General features: G+C 50.1%; 1 protein-coding gene across 1 annotated transcript; it reads left to right on the forward strand.

The window, feature by feature from the left end:
* The first annotated feature begins 395 nt into the window (after positions 1 to 395).
* Positions 396 to 15,668, forward strand: CD8B (CD8 subunit beta). Its single transcript, XM_060169344.1, has 6 exons — positions 396 to 438; positions 3,839 to 4,198; positions 7,273 to 7,362; positions 11,695 to 11,784; positions 13,330 to 13,366; positions 15,003 to 15,668. Exons 1-6 carry the CDS (start codon positions 396 to 398, stop codon positions 15,013 to 15,015), a joined length of 633 nt encoding a protein of 210 aa, XP_060025327.1. The 3' UTR covers positions 15,016 to 15,668.
* The last annotated feature ends 312 nt before the right edge of the window (positions 15,669 to 15,980 follow it).

Raw genomic sequence — 15,980 nt, forward strand, 5'->3', positions numbered from 1 at the left:
GCTGCTGCCAATAACCACTCAGAAAGGAAGGAAGTGACCGGAGTTGGGGTCCTGAGCCACCACCACTCCCGTGGGACCCTCCTGAGCATCCTGAGTTCTCTGAGCCTCAGCTGCCTCATCTGGAGTCACATGGAGTGAAGATCCTGTTCTGACCTCCCAGGGCAGGAGGCGATCACACACGTGCGATTGCTTGGAGACGCAGCCAAGACCTTTGAAATGCGGGGAGGATGAGGGCAGAGACCTTGCTATCCTCTCACCAGACTCCCGCCCCTCTCCCCCGCCGGGCCCCTCCCTCCCTGCTACCCGCTCCGCCCTCCCCCAGCTGCCCCGCCGGGTCCCAGCCCAGACCATCTTAGCCGAGCCCCGCCAGGACCAGGTGTCCCGGGCGCGCCGAGATGCAGCCGCGGCTCTGGCTTCTTGTCGCCGCGCAGCTGGCAGGTAAGGCGGGGAGACCCTGGGGCCCGCGGGGCCGGAGCGGGTAGGCTTCGCTGGACCCGGGAAGAGCCTGAGCCGTGGAGTTTGGGAAAACTGTCCCCGTGAGATGCCCAGACCGGAGCGCGGAACTGCGGTGGCGCCCGGGAGGCGGCCGGCAGGCACAGTCCCTGGGGGTGGAAAACCTCCCAGGGAGCTCATTACCCCAGGGCTCCCGGGAGCCTCAGGACTGAGGCCACCTCTGCCCCAAAGCCTGAACCTAGAAGGGGAGACAGGAAGAGAAGAGGGAGAGAGGAAGGAGGAGGGAGGGTTGAAGGAGATGGGAAGGCAGAAAAGAGAAAAAGGAGGTCCAGAGAGGAAGGGAAAATGCCCTTGTCCAGGTCTGGCAGAGATGCGCCCCCAGGAAGGGGCCAGGGGCCTGGTTCTGGCTTTGGTGCACCGGCGCTCGGCCCAGAGTTCTGTAGACATATTCTTATTACTTCCGGGGAAGTATCTGTAGCACAGTCCACCAGATACCAGGCTGTTGCCAGTTCTCAGGCAGGTGTGTCAGGGTACCCCCTCAGGGTCCCCAGTTTCCCGAATACTCCCTGGGGGTGGGTGTTGTAGGCAGTGTGGCTCCCCGAACAAGCAGCGATGGAGTTCGAATGTTGTGGTTAGAATATAGCAGAGAGTCTGTCCCTCTGGCCAAGCCCAGTCTGTTTTCGTTTTTGTTTTTTTGCCGTACACGGGCCTCTCACTGTTGTGGCCTCTCCCGTTGCGGAGCACAGGCTCCGGACGTGCAGGCTCAGCAGCCATGGCTCACTGGCCCAGCCGCTCCGCGGCATGTGGGATCTTCCCCGACCGGGGCACGAACCCGTGTCCCCTGCATCGGCAGGCGGACTCTCAACCACTGCGCCATCAGGGAAGCCCAGTCAATCTGTTTTTTAGAAGAAACCCCTCCACACCCCAAACTGCCCCCTAACCTGTGGTTGATTTCCTCTCTTGTTCAAGACGTCCAAAGCTGACCCTCCTGCCAGGGTGACAAGGCCTGCCCGCCTGGGCTCTGACCTAATGAACTCAACGACATCTCAAGTAGAAGCTAGTCTAGGCCATTCGAAGCTACTAGTGTTACTGTGGGTCATTTTAGAAACAGCAGGTCCCTCTGAGAGTGGAGTCACGGGGGGACTGAGACCATCAAATAAATCAAATGAGACCACGAGTGTGGTAAGGCCTGGCTCTGGGTCCGGAGCACAGACTGGACTCAGCCACAGCCGGGGGTTCAGCCTCCAGGGGCTGCAAAGCAAGTGGGCACGAGAGAGACCAGGGTGTGTCTCAGCCAGGAGGTCTTCAAGTCAGGACGCAGGCAAGGATCGTACACAGAGAGCCCAGGGCCCCTCGACCCCTGTCCGCTCTGGGCTTTCTTGGTAGAGCTTCTGGAATCTTATTTGCAGCCCCACTACGTGCACGTGAGCCCATGCTGTGGATCCGGGTTTCCTCAATTCAAGGAGTGGCTCAAAGCTCAGGTTCTGGGATCCCAGACCTGAGTTTGAATCCGGATCCACCACAAAGAGGCTGTGTGACCTTAAGCAGCCTTGTTATAAGGTTAAGCAGCTGTGTTAACCTTCCTGAGCCTCTGTTTCCTCATGTGTAAAATGATATGTTTCCTCCCAAAAGATTTGGTGAGGATTAAACAAAATAATGCACGTACCATATTCAGTACAGTGATTCTTTTTATTTTTTTATTTTTTATTTTTTTGACCAAACCACGCAGCATGCAAGATCTTAGTTCCCTGATCAGGGATCGAACCTGTGCCCCCAGCAGTGGAAGAGAGGAGTCCTACCCACTGGACCGCCAGGGAATTCCCTGTCGATTCTTACTATCTCCCCCAGGAGGTCAATGACCCCACACAATGAAGAATCTCTACTCTGCTAAAAAGTCAGTATGGCTTTTGGGGAGAAGAGAGAAGGCCCAGCAGTCACTTGGGCCCCAGGTACCCTTTCATTCTCAGTGCGAACAGAAGCTCAGAGCCATCTGAGTGTGAGGGGAGTCCAAAAGTTTAAGTTCATTTCTTCAGTGTTAGAGAAGGTCACTCTGGGGCCAGGGAGCCTGAGCTCCAAGTACAGGCAGGATTATGAATGTGGGCCACGACCTCAGAAAGCCTTGGGTACACACACACACACACACACACACACACACACACACACACACACACACACACACACAGACTGTGGCCTTCTCTGCCCATCCAGGTCTGTGTCCTCTCTGGACCTTGATGCTCCTGGGTCTCTGCCCTGGTCTGCAGTCTCCTCTGCCCCGCAGCTAAAATGAAAGCTTTGCCTGGTCAGATTCAGTTTGTTGGACTTGGCCATGAAGGACCCATTCTAATCCTCTCCTTACGATTTCATTTGCTACCAATAACAGCCCCTGAGATGTGAGACACACAGACAGTGGTTTACCCACATTTAGCACTTTCCACTTGGCAGTGCTTTTCGGACATTCTAAGCCTCAGAAGCAGGCAGGACTGCAGTAAGCCGCCCTCCTTTTATAGGAGGAGACAGGCTCCACGACTCGCCTGAGGTCCCACAACGCCATGGGGCACAGACGGGGTTCAAGGCCAAGTCTGTGTGTTCTGCTCTAGCTTTCCAGAACAATCCCCTACCTGCAGGGACTTCCCATCTGAGACTGAAATGAACTCCCAGTGCCACGTCTGGGGTGTCTGTCCTTCCGCTCGGGAATGGGGATCCAGAGACCAATTGATTACGGGCTTGAGGAGTAATGGGCTAGAATTGTGCCTACCAGGGGAGAGTGAGCTCCTCTTGCTGGTTGTCACTGTCCAGAAACGGCGGCTGGCCCTCTCTTAGGTTGGCCAGACCGGCCACGTGCTCTGCCGGGGATTCTGAGCTCCTCTCTGAGCTTGCCCTGGGTCTCCTTCAGCTGCTTGGAGCCTTTTGAAGGTCTACCTAGAGCGGCAGCAGGACAAGCTGAAAGGCAACCAGCTTTGACTTCAGACTGAATCCTTGAGTTTGACCCCCGGGCACTTACTAGTTGTAAGCAGGACTTTGAATAAGTCATATCATGCCTCAGTTCCTCATCTGTGGAATGGGAATAAAAATCCCAAAGTAAGTCTGAGGCATGATTGAGGTCATTTATGCAAAGAGCGAGGCATAAGCATGCAATCAACAAACGGTGCTCTCTCCCCTGTCGCCTTTGTCAGCTGGCATCATGAACACCTGCCTGGCGGACGACCGCATGGGGGATGGGGTGCTCGAGCTCTAAGTCCTGGGGCCACACAGCATTTCCCCAGGCCCTGCAACTGGGCAGGCTGTCTCATAGCTTCTCTCATACTTGACTACGGGTGACTCTGAGGCCCCACGAGCCTGGCCAAGAAAAGGTGCTGATGGTCTCTGCCCTTTCTGCCTCTCGCAGCTCTGCGTGGCAGCTCAGTACTTCTGCAGACCCCTGCGTCCACGACGGCTCAGACCAATCAGACGGTGATGCTGTCCTGTGAAGCCAAAACCTCCCCCACTAACTCTCGCATCTACTGGCTGAGGCAGCGCCTGGCCCCGAGCGCTAACAGTCACTTCGAGTTCCTGGCCTTCTGGGATCTCACCAGAGGGACTGTGTACGGCAAGGAGGTGGAGCAGGAGAGGCTAATTGTGCTTCGAGATTCTTCCCGGTACACTCTCAGCCTCCAAAGTGTGAAGCCTTCCGACAGCGGCGTCTACTTCTGCATGACGGTTGGGAACCCCGACCTGACCTTTGGGAAGGGAACTCAGCTGAGTGTGGGTAAGAATCTGGCTCAGTGCTGTAGATGAGCACTGAGCACCCGCTGGGTGCCGGGTGCGTGCCAGGCCCTGGGACATCCCACTCTCAGTGAGCCCCGCCCTGCAGGAGGGAAGGACCTCCAGAAGCAACTGCACTACCGCTAATAGAAACAAAAAGTAACCCAGGGCCAAGCAGGTACAAGTGTCGTACGTAGTTATTTCACTTAATGCCGTCAAGCACCCTGGGAGGCAGTTGCTGTTTGATCCCGTTGTAGATGGGATGCTTAAAAGCATCGCTGCTTCTTCTGGAGACAGGGCACACTGTCCTTCAGCCATTCTACGTTCACCTGAGGCTGTGGCTGGATTGGGCTGAGTCCCCAGACCTGCTAGTGGTCTCAGAAATCCCCTCCCAGTGTGCACGCAGGGAAAGAACGAGCATGGGGACCCAGAGCTTGAACCCACGCCCAGAGTTGCAAGGAGTGAGGAGGCTGGATCCCAGACCCAGCTGCAAATTCTGCTGCAAATTTACCCAGTGCCTGTGGGCAGGTCGCTCCCCTCCCTGGGCCTCAGTTTTCCCATCTGTATTGTGGGGCTGCTAAGGGCCTCCATGACTCCCTCCAGCCCTTAGAAACTGCAGTTCCTCAGCAGTTAAGTCATCATGTCCAGTAGAAATATGTTTTAAGATTTTTCTAATAGCCACGTTCAAAAAACTCAAAAGAAACAAGTAAAATTAATTTAAATAATAGATTTTATTTAACCCAGTGTATCAGTGATATTATTATTTCAATGTGTAATCAGTATACAAATTATTACTGAAATATTTTACGTTCGCTTTTCATACTAAGTGTTCGATATCTATGTGTACAGCACATCTCGGGTCAGACTGGCCGCGTTTCAAGTGCTCTGTAGCACACGTGGCAGGTGGCTGCCATATTGGATGGTGAGGGTTAAACTATCAAGGGTGTGAAGGAATCCTCAAAGCCCCCTCCCCAGGTTAGCCCAAGGCCAACGCCCAGGGGGCCTCCCACTGTCTTGCTTCCCACTCCCCTGGGATCTTTTCAGGCTGGGGGCATTGAGAGTGACAAGGGGACCCCCAGGAATTAGACCACTCAGCATGGGAGGTGCAGGCATAGCGACATGATCAAGAAGACACAAACCAGAGGGATGCCCTCGTCACAGGTCACCAACCTCGGGTCTTAAATCAGGAGGTAGGGAAGGTAGGGAGAGCCCTCCCGACAGGAAGCCGAGGCATCCCTGGAGGGGTGGGTGTCAACTGATTCTTGCATTGAAAATTGGGCTTTTGTGAGTTTGGGGTTTTGGTTTGATTTATTGTTTCTGTCTCTGTAAGCCTCACACTGCCCACTCATGAGATTTCAGGGTCTAGGAAAGGTGGATGGTGAAATAAGCAAAACTGGTTTTCAGAAGATTCCCGCCACGTGTACCACCACCCGCTCACTCGTGGCTTTGATCTTCCCAAACCCCTCTCACTGCCTGGTTCCCCGGGAATGGCAGTCCCTCCCCACAACACGTGCTGGCAACCGTATCATCTCCACAGGGTACGGGTATTCAGAGTCAGAGCCTGCCCTCCTGCCAGAAGGTCAGTACATTTTAAAGGAGGAAGCCTGGATGGTAGAGATGTATTTGGGGGAAGATGGGCCTTTTTCAGGCCCCTCAAGACACCATGGGCTCAAAACTCCTGCCCCTTTCCAAGAGGAGAGAAGTAGGGACAACTGGGTGTGGCGGAGTGGTATCAGGAAGAATCAAGGGGACCTGCCTCTGGGCAAGAAGACATTGAAATAGAACAAGTCTTCCCCCACAAACCCCCCCATTTTTCCCCAGGCCACTGTGCCCAGGCAGGGCACGAAGTCCTGTAGAGCTGCCCCCTCGAGGCTCACCACTGCCGCGCTGGGAGCCTCTGTGCCTCCACGGGTAGGAGGTAGGGGAATGAATACTTCCAAGGCAGTGAGGACTAAAGCGGGTAATGGAAGGTCAAAACACCGCAGCAGAGGGCCGAGCTCCTCCCAGGCTTTCAGGGCAAGAGACTGAGGCTGTTTTCCCCTTTTCCAGGAGGTTCCCTCAGCGCTCTGATGATCTGATGCGCTTAACTTTTTGTCGAAACGCATTTGCTCTTGAGGCGGTGTGCGGGGTGAGAGCCTAAGACGCGCATCTTTTGGCCCAGATGCCGGCCCTGGCGTTTCGTGGCTGTTGAACTCTGAGCAAGTGATTTATTTCAACCTTTTGAGCCTAGGCTTCTTCGGAGATCAGATGGGGAAAACAGTGCCAGTCCCCAGAGTTGTTGGGTTCAATAAGCTTCAGCTGACGCTCTTGGCATGGGCAGTAGCCCGAGGTGGGAGCTTGGGAAGGGTTAATTCTGGTTAGTTGGCTCTTCTAGAAACCTCGTGGAGCAGGCAGAGTGGGGCACATTTTCTCTACTGATCATGGCTCAGGGCAGTGAGCGTCTGAAGTGTCCACATTTTATATGGAAGCTACTGGGCCCAAACGACCAAACATTGGCTGCCCCTCCCTTTGCCCTTGACTCTAGAGTTCAAGTTCATGATGTCACCCGATTCCCTCTCCTACCATTTTGCAGAAAATCATTTCAGTGAAATGTCTTTCCCCAACCCTCAGAGGCAGGGGTTGGATTCAGCGGCGCCCGGTGTCCCCCCTCCCTTAGCATCTCCGAGCCCTAGGTGCCTCCCTTTGCCCTGTGGGCTTGTCTCTCTGCCCTGTCCCAACACTTCAGCACGTGACGCTGGATTAACATGGGGGAAACTGAGGCACAGAAAAGTGATAGGACTTGCCCCAAGTCACGCAGTGGTTAATCAGGGGTTCTGGGGCTCTTTTCACATCTGGGTGGCTCCATAGCCCCTCTCTCCAGGACACCAAACAGACCCCCATCCCTAGACCTTCAGATTCATCTGAGAGTCGGGGAAGTAGATCAAAAATCCCAGTGATCTGTGACCTTCAAGCCCTACAGCAGCCTAGGGAACACTGAGAAAGACTTTAGTCCCTGGATATGAGACGTGCAGTTGTTAAGATTTATCTCTGAATCCACCTGCTGTTTCCCTGGCCAAAACATGTGTCTTGCTTTTGTAGTTGATGTCCTTCCCACCACTCCGCAGCCCACCAAGAAGACCACTCCCAAGAAGAAAGTGTTACGGTTCCCAAACCTAGTGACCCGGAAGGGTGAGTTCTCCCACACCCCTGGATTCTCAGAAGGGCAGCAGACACTCTAGTGGGAGACACACTCCCAAATCATCAGAGGACAAAACTCAATGAAGGATACATCCACCCAAAACTTGCATACAAATGTTCCTAGCAGGATTAAAAAGCAGAAACCACTCAGATGTCTACCACCTGATGAATGGATTGACAAAATATGGACTCTCTATACAATATAATGTTATTTGGCCGTACTCAAGAGTGAAGTAATGATATGCTACCACATGGATGAATCTTGAAAATATTTTACAGCGGAAGAAGCCAGTCACAAAAGACCATATATTATATGACCCCCTTGATATGAAATGTCTAGAATATGACATTCCTTGAAGACAGAAAATAGATTAGTGGTTGCCTAAGGCTGGGGGTTTGGGGAAGGAATGGGGGGAAGACAGCTAATGGGCACAGGATTTCTTTTGACGGGGATTAAAATGTTCGAAATTAGATTGTGGCGATAGTTGCGCAACTCTGTGAATATAACAAAAACCATTAGATTATACACTTTAAACAGGTGAACTTTACAATATATAAATTATATCTTAATAGAGCTGTTAACAAACAAAAAACTCAACCCAAAGGACCAACGCTTTGGGACTGACATATACACACTACTATATATAAAATAGATAACTAATAAGGACCTACTGTATGACATAGGGAACTCTTCTCAATAGTCTGTAATGACCTATATGGGAAAAGAATCTAAAAAATAGTAGATATATGCCTATTATAACTGATACACTTTACTGTACAGCAGAAACTAACACAACATTGTAAATCAACTAGACTCCGATAAAAAGTAATAAAAAAAGACAAAGGACCAGTACTTTAACCTTCCCCAGTTTTGATGCCTAATAGAGGACCTAGCACACAGTGTGTGCTTCGTATAAGTTTACTAATGAGTAAACCAACTCACTGCTCTGTGCTACACACACCAGACACCGTAGCTGAGTACACACACACACACGCACACACACACTTGCCTTGAACCCATCAGCCAAATGTGTTTCTGGAAAAACACTGACCTCTGTCCCCCCAAAGTTACTGGTGACGAAAAGAAGTGTCACCTGCTCCCGCCCATAGGACAAACCACAGGCAGCCGCACCAGGGCCGCCTCATGCTACTGGTGTTGCTTTGTCTTAAATATTTATATAAAGTATCAGAAAGAGTCTGGGGGGAGGCATCTAGCTGGATCCAGGGCATGGGAGAGGGAAGCTGCCACATGAGTTCACAGTAAAAAGCAAATCAGAACCCACGTACAGAAGGACAGAGCCTTAGGGAACATAAAGGCGGAGACAGAACGAGCTCATTTTATAAAGTATGCCCCCCAACTTTGCCTAAAGGATTTCAGGCAGCGTATAACCAAAACAAGGACACAAAAGGCCAAGACAGTAGAGGCACTAAGATGAGGATGTAAAGCCTGGGTCTGTGCCCTGGGTCTGGAAGAACCAAAAAACCCAGCGAAGCAAAGAGCAGACCCCAAGTCACGTGGCATCACTAACACCCCTCCTCCCACCACAGTGATATAAAGAAACAACCCGGGCATCAAAGCCTTCATCCTGGCGCTAAATTCTAGAAAAAAATCTGCTCTGTTCATTCTTATGTAAGGACCGCTGAATGATAGCGAATTCAGTAGCACTTTATAAATGATGGAAAAATGGTCTTCAGATTTTTTGCATCATTTCTGATACCAACCCTCAGTAAAATCCCAGGGTAAGATGCAATTCCAACATTAGCAGGTTATTAAGAATAACCAGGATGTGTGTGAAGGTGGCCAGGTTGGGGGGAGGGGCGTCAAGGGGAGTAGGTAGAGGTTGTATTGGGGGTGAGGACCATGGGGAGGTGTAGCCTAGTGGTAAGTTAGCCAGGCCTAGGTCTGAATCCCTGTCTACCGCTGCTTATACTGTGTGACCTTGGGCAAGTGATTCAGCCTCTCTGAACCTCAGTTTCTTTCACCTGGCAAGTGGGAATGCTCACCTGGCTGCAGGCAAGGCAGGATAAAATGCGATACTATACACAAGGCGCTCAGCTTGGCGGGGCACCTAGACAGAGCTGAAAGCTTGTTATCATGAAAGAAACCCACAGGCCGCCATGGGGAGGGGCCTGCTCCCCTTAAGACAAGCTGGGGAGGTGCTGGGGGACAATTTCTAAACTGCTGTCACAGGAACAGTGTGGTGAGATACAGATCTCAGGAGACCCCAAGACTCGAGCGAGGCAAAGAAGGTGGGGCTGAGTGTCACTGGTGTGTCTCTGGCCACTGGCTCCCTGCCCAAGCAGGCTTTTCGCCACCTTTACTAGAAGCGGCAGTTTTCCTGGTAGGTGATCGCGTTTCACCGAGGACCGGTAGCTGTCTCTCGGCCTCTAGTTCAGGTCGTAGCTCAGGAGGCCTCCCCTGACCCCTCTCCCCGATCCCTGCAGCCTGTGTCCACCTCCCTTACTTAAAACTTTATCCAGGCATAATTTGCATGTCATAAAATTCACCCATTTCAAGTGCATGTCTCAATGATTTTTAGTAAATTTACCGAGTTATACAACCATCACCACAATCTAGTTTTAGAACATTTCCATCAAACTGTCAGATCCCTTGTGCCTGTTTATAGCTAATCTCTGTTCCCACCCCAGCCCCTGGCAACCGCTAATCTACATTCTGTTGCTATAGATTTGCCTCTTCTGAACATTTCATACAAATGGAGTCATAGAATATGTGGTCTTTCATGCCTGGTTTCTTTCACTTCACACCATGTTTCTGAGGTTCCCCCAGGTCGGGAGAACCATGGGGGAGATGAGAGGGAGGCAGACAGAAACCCTCACGCATCAGAGGTGGGAAGGACTTCCAAGGGCCTCTCACCCAACCTTCTTCTCCACGTGGCACCATGCAGCCTTGGTGATGGCAGGCTCCCTCCCACGGAACAGCCCACTGCATCCCTTCTGCCACCTCTCCTGCCCTTAAGCTGTCACGATGGGACTGGCAGGGGCTGTAGAACTCGGGGCATCTGGGTCCAAATCCTGGCCCTGCCTTTTAGTATCCAGGTGACCTAGGGCATGTAATTGAACTTCTTTGAATCTTGGTTTTTTCTGAACTGTAAAATGAGAGATAAAAATGACAGTAATACCTTCCTTCCTCACAAGATGGAAGTTTGTAGTTACTACTATACTTGGCACATAACAGGTCTTCAGTAAACCTTCTCCCCCTTCCCTGACATCGAAAACTCTTTCTAATTTTTTTAACCTTGAGCTCAAATCTGCAGCCTTTCCCTTTTCACCCATGGGTCCTCATTCTGCTCCCTCTGCTACTCATAGGGACCAGCCACAGGGACACGAAGGGTGCCAGAGAAGCATTTGGGGCGTCGATGATATAAACTCTGCTGTTTACATAGCATACAAAATGGGCAAAGGAACAAATAGGCAACTGATAGAAGAAAAATCATACGTGGCCAATCTATGAAAATAGGCTGAAATGGACAAGTGGTGAATTGAAGTGAAATATCATTTTTCACCCACTGGACTGGCAAAAACTAAAAACTTTGATAATGCCAAGGGTTGGCAGGGTGCACAACTGGTGATTAGGAATGGAATTCACTGCAGCCTTTTTGGAAGGCATTTCACAGTGTCTGTTATAATTGAAGATGGATATAGTCTATGGTTAGTAGTTCTCGTTTATAGTATCTGCCTCCGGCAGGCTCCTGCATAAGGAAAGAAATGTACCTGGATGTTTTCTGCAGAGGTATTTGCAAAACACAGGAAACAAACAAAATGTCCGTTAAAAAAAAAAGAATGTGCTGGCATGTTTAAGTGAAGAAAAAAAAAAACCTGGTTGCAGAACAATTTGTACTATATAAGCCTCTGTATTTTTAAAAGCTCTATGGGATGTATCTATGTAAATTATGTATGTGTACATGCAAATTAACAATGACAGTTACTTCTGTGAAGGAGCTGCGTTGCCAAGGGGCATTCTAACCATATACTTAAATCTTTTACAGTGAAAATATATTCAGGTATTTCTTCTGAAATTAAAAGTTTTAAAAATAAATAAGAAAAATCCCATTACCAGGCATGCAAATTGTCTATCTCATTTGAACATAAATAGCTCCTGAGTTTATTAATTTTTAAAATTTGCACGTGGGACATGAAATTTTATATATGAAATGATCTCAATGTGTTTAAAGAGCCCAGAAAAAAGACTGGAAGGAACTACGTAAACAGCGGTATTCTCTGGGAGGTGGGGCTTCCGGTTGATTTTTCCCTCTCTGTGTTCATCTGCACATCTCAAATATTTAATATGTGTGTGTTTTCCAGGCCCGTCCTGTGCCCCCCTCATTGTTGGCCCACTGGTGGCTGTCGTCCTTGTTCTGCTGGTGTTCTTGGGTGTGGCCATTCATCTACACTGTAAGTTGTGCCCTCCTGGGCCGTCATGGCGACCCCTTTTGCTGTTGGAGGTGTCCCTGAGGGTCCTTCCTTCTCTAGGGAAGCAGGGCACATGGCAGCCTGTTGGAAGTTTGCCCCTCCAACCCTGAACCCATGATAGTTCCAAGAAGTGATTCTTGGCCTGAGGCCAAGCTTCAGGGATCAGAGAACAACACCCTGTCTCTGGAGTCAGGCAAACTTGGATTTGAATCCGATTCCTGATCTAGTGACCTTGGGCATATGCCCTGGCCTCCTTGAGCCTCAGCTGCCTCACCCCGGGTAACCATGTTACCTACTTCCCAGGGCTGCTTTTGTAAAGTCCCGCCCAAGTGCCCGGCTCGGGGCACGTGCTCAGTAATCAGGAACACCCGTGAGCAGTTGGGACGGAAGCAGTGCACGGAGATTGTGGTAGGGTTTGGGTTATGTTCCCAGAAGCTAGAAATCCTCCCCTCTGTGAGGCTGTGGGGAAACTCAGAGATGGCTGCTGCACCCCGTCACTTCAGAGGGGGGATCACCTCCTTCTACGGGCCCCCCTAGGAGCTTCAGGGGAGGCCCACACAGCTGGCCAAGAGCCCAGAGCCCCAGACTCTAGCCCTGACTCTTCTGCTCACCTGTGCCTCCTTGTGCAAGTCACTTACCCTCTCTGGGCTTCTGTAAAATGGGACGGGGTGGCCCACAAGGACGTGGACTAGATCAGTGGCTCTTTCATAGGTCACAGACCCCTTTGAACGTATGATGGCAATATGGACCCTCTCAGCAGAGAAATGCACCATGTGCCTATTTTTGCATACAATTGCCGCCCCCAAAAAAGGGATCCATTTATTCCATTCTAAGAACCGTTAGAGTTCAGTGGTCTGCAGACTTTTTTGATCAAGGACCTCATCAGTAAAAAAATCTTCTAGTTATAAACCCTAACTTCAATTAGCTGTATTTATTTATTTAATATATTATGTATGTATATATTTAATAATAATTATAACTATATTTATATTCTTAAATGATTAATATTTATGCTAGCTGTGTTTATTTAATAGTCTATGCATGTTATTAAATGTGCTTCAAAAATAAAAAGGATGAGATAAACATGTAAATAGACATGCTCATCTTTCCTTCCTTCTTCCCAGGGGGAAACCTTGCACTTCCCCAGAATACACCTGCTCTGATTTAAGACCACCTGTCTGTACAACCTCTGCTTCCTGACCTGCTGTGAAGGGCAAGGTGGCGCATTTAAGGGCACACAGACTGCCACTTACTAGCTACATGACTTTGGGCAAGTCATTCAGTAACACACTCACTCTCTATGTCAGCTTCCGCGTATGCAAAACGGAGATAGTAAGAGTACCAACTCTTAGGTTTGCCGTGAGCAGTAAGGGAGTTAAAACCCATGAGGTGTGTGGAGCAGAGCCTGGCACCAAGGAAGTGGTCCGAGGTGTCAGCTGCCCCTCTCATCGCCCTCCTCCCTCTCTGGGGCTCGGTGTCAGTGGCTCACAGCCCATGCCAACCAGCGGTCTTGTTTTCTCCTTCCAGGCCTGCAGAGGAGAGCTCGGCTTCGCCTCCTGAAACAGTAAGTGGTTGGGGCCTTGGAAAATTGCCTGGGCCGCAGCCCTGGGTGTGGCCCCGGCTTCCTCAGCCCCTGCTGCTGCCCATAGCCTCCAACTGCGAGAGCCCCAGACACACACCACCTTCAAAAAAATCACACACTGTAAAGAGATGGGCTCATGGAGTTCAGGCAAAGAGAGAACCTAAGCAAACAGAATACCGATTAGTCGTCTAAGTATATGTCAAGTATGGTAAGATTTAGCTCTTAGCTCTCCTGAGAATAATAGTGAACTCTTTTTTTTTAATTTTTATTGAAGTATAGTTGATTTACAATGTTGTGTTAGCATCAGGTGTACAGCAAAGTGAGTTAGTTATATATATTCTTTTTCAGATTCTTTTCCGTTTTACGTTATTACAAGATACTGAATAAACAATCAACTACTGCATGGGTAGAACCAGTAGGATATCCCAAACTCTTTGCCACCCGTTATTTCATTCAACTTGGTCCTGCATGACACGGGAGGGTTATTTTTACAGATGAAAACTTGCTCAAAGCACTTGGAACAGTAGAGAGCAGCCTCGAACTCGAAGACAAGTCGGTTCACCCCAAGGCCAGCATCTCCACCAGTGAAATTCCTTCCCTCCTGGTGGTGTGTGTTGGACTTGACCCCACCTGGGTCCCAGGAGTTGGCAAAGTACATTGTGTTTGTATACATTGTGTTGTATAGTTGCTTAAACATGCCTGCTGCATTTCATGGGCAATTTTCGATGGTAATTTTGACGGTGTGCAATTTTCACTTTACGTGCTGGATTTAGAAACTACCCCGTACTTAAGAGACAGTAACTTAAGTGTATTTGTCGAACTCTAGACCTCCAGAATGTTCTGTTCAGAATCTTCCGTGTGGTGACCTGTTGTGGAGAACGACTCCCCCTCAAGGAGCTGCCTGTGTTGTGCCTCCCCCTCACCCCTTCGTTTTAACTTGTTTCCCAGTGATTTGATGCCAGTTTGGGAGGAGTCGGCTGCAGGACCTCATGCTATGGCAAACCCCAGGGGTTCCGAGGATCAGCTCAGGCGAGGAAGGGGCTGGGGCTGGCCCCGGGTGGGACCCTAGCCCCCCCCTCACCCTTTTCATTCCGAACAGCTCTGCTTTCATCCGTTGCCTGTAATTACACTTACCTGTAAGATGTCTTTGAACAAAAGGGTTTGTGGCTAAAAAGAAGTTTGAAAACCACCTCTGGTTTTGCTATCATGATCCAGGTGTGGATGAAATAGTCCCTGGGCCTCAAAGATCAGCTGTTACTAATTCAAGTTGCAATTTGGGGCAGACATTCCCCAGCCTCTAACTGGCCTTAGAAAATCATCTAGCGGCAGGCCACGTTCCTCTGGTCCCCTAGTGTGCATGGGTGAATCCCTTACCTTAGAAGGTACCGCAGGAAGTAACACTATTCAAAGCTAGAGTTCTTAGGGCTACTTTTTTTGAGCATTTCAATTTTTCTTAATGACTGAGTTGGGCCCTAAAAACATACCAACACAAGACTCTTGGCCCTAGGCTACTTACTTGGAGTGGAGCCTTGCATCCTGACGTGCCATTTATCTCTCTTACAGGAAATACAATAGCATTTGCCTGATAAGTGGTTTCACAGCTTGCTGTTGTTTTCAGGTTTTATAAGTGAGCGGAGGATACGTTTTTGGTGTCCTGCTACAAAAATACATTGGTCGGTGATGAGCGAGATCTGGAAAAATGAGAGAGAAAGGACACCCTCAACCATGGAAGTGTCACTGACCTGCTGAAGCTGCCTGCTTTTAACTACTGCAAGTTCTTTCTGTGGGCCTCATGCATGGGAGCAACTTGTTACACGGTCATCGGGATCTTAGAGAGAAGGCTTCAGAACCCCAGGGCACTTTCTGCAACTTGCAAGGCAACTTGCAAGGAGGATTGAGTACAAAATAGCACCAGCGCACCACTTCCGGCTCCTGTACTCATCCTGGGTTGGGCTGGGAATTTCAGTGTTGGCCATCCAGCCACCACCTTGCTTTGTCCAGGTAAGGCAGTGACATTGAGACCCGAGTCTCTCGTGGGATGGCGCTGGGATGGGTCCCTTTGGTCTTCCCAGGCTGGGGCTGACCCTCCTCACAGAAGGCCCCAGAGAGCAGACCCAGACTGGAAATGAGGCTCCCAAGAGGGACTGACCTGGCTCCCACAGTCACTTCAGGTTCTGAGGACCTCCTTTGGGGCTTGGAACTTGTGGATTGGGGGACATGAGGCCACTTGATCTCCCACCAGGAAGTCATTCAGCTTTCACCTCTGCCCTCCCATGTCTTGTATGTTTCTTCTCTTACTCTCTGTTCTTGTTATGATAATATCTTGGTTGTAAAAATAAAGTCTTGAGTCAATGATGCACATGGCTCCTGTGATGTAAACACACAAAAGCTCATCTACGCGGCAAAGATGTCGGTGCTCAGTTAAAAAGAGATGAGAAGGTTAAAATGACTATGTCTTCATTTTGCGTCAAGCTCTTCATTTGCCCCCAAACATGCTGTACTCCACAGTGTAGGTGCAGAGAGAAAGCCTGGCCAGGTTGGAAGCACCCAGCACCCAGAGCCAGGTAGCAGGTGCCCCAGGGGCCACCACCCCTCC

This window comes from Lagenorhynchus albirostris, chromosome 13 (assembly GCF_949774975.1).
Source record: "Lagenorhynchus albirostris chromosome 13, mLagAlb1.1, whole genome shotgun sequence".
NCBI classification, from domain to species: domain Eukaryota; kingdom Metazoa; phylum Chordata; class Mammalia; order Artiodactyla; family Delphinidae; genus Lagenorhynchus; species Lagenorhynchus albirostris.

Coding starts and splice junctions, on each gene's coding strand:
- CD8B (XM_060169344.1), top strand. CDS start 396: ATGCAGCCGCGGCTCTGGCTTCTTGTCGCCGCGCAGCTGGCAG. Junction 4,199..7,272: donor GGGAACTCAGCTGAGTGTGG/GTAAGAATCTGG, acceptor TTGCTTTTGTAG/TTGATGTCCTTCCCACCACT. Junction 7,363..11,694: donor AAACCTAGTGACCCGGAAGG/GTGAGTTCTCCC, acceptor TGTGTTTTCCAG/GCCCGTCCTGTGCCCCCCTC.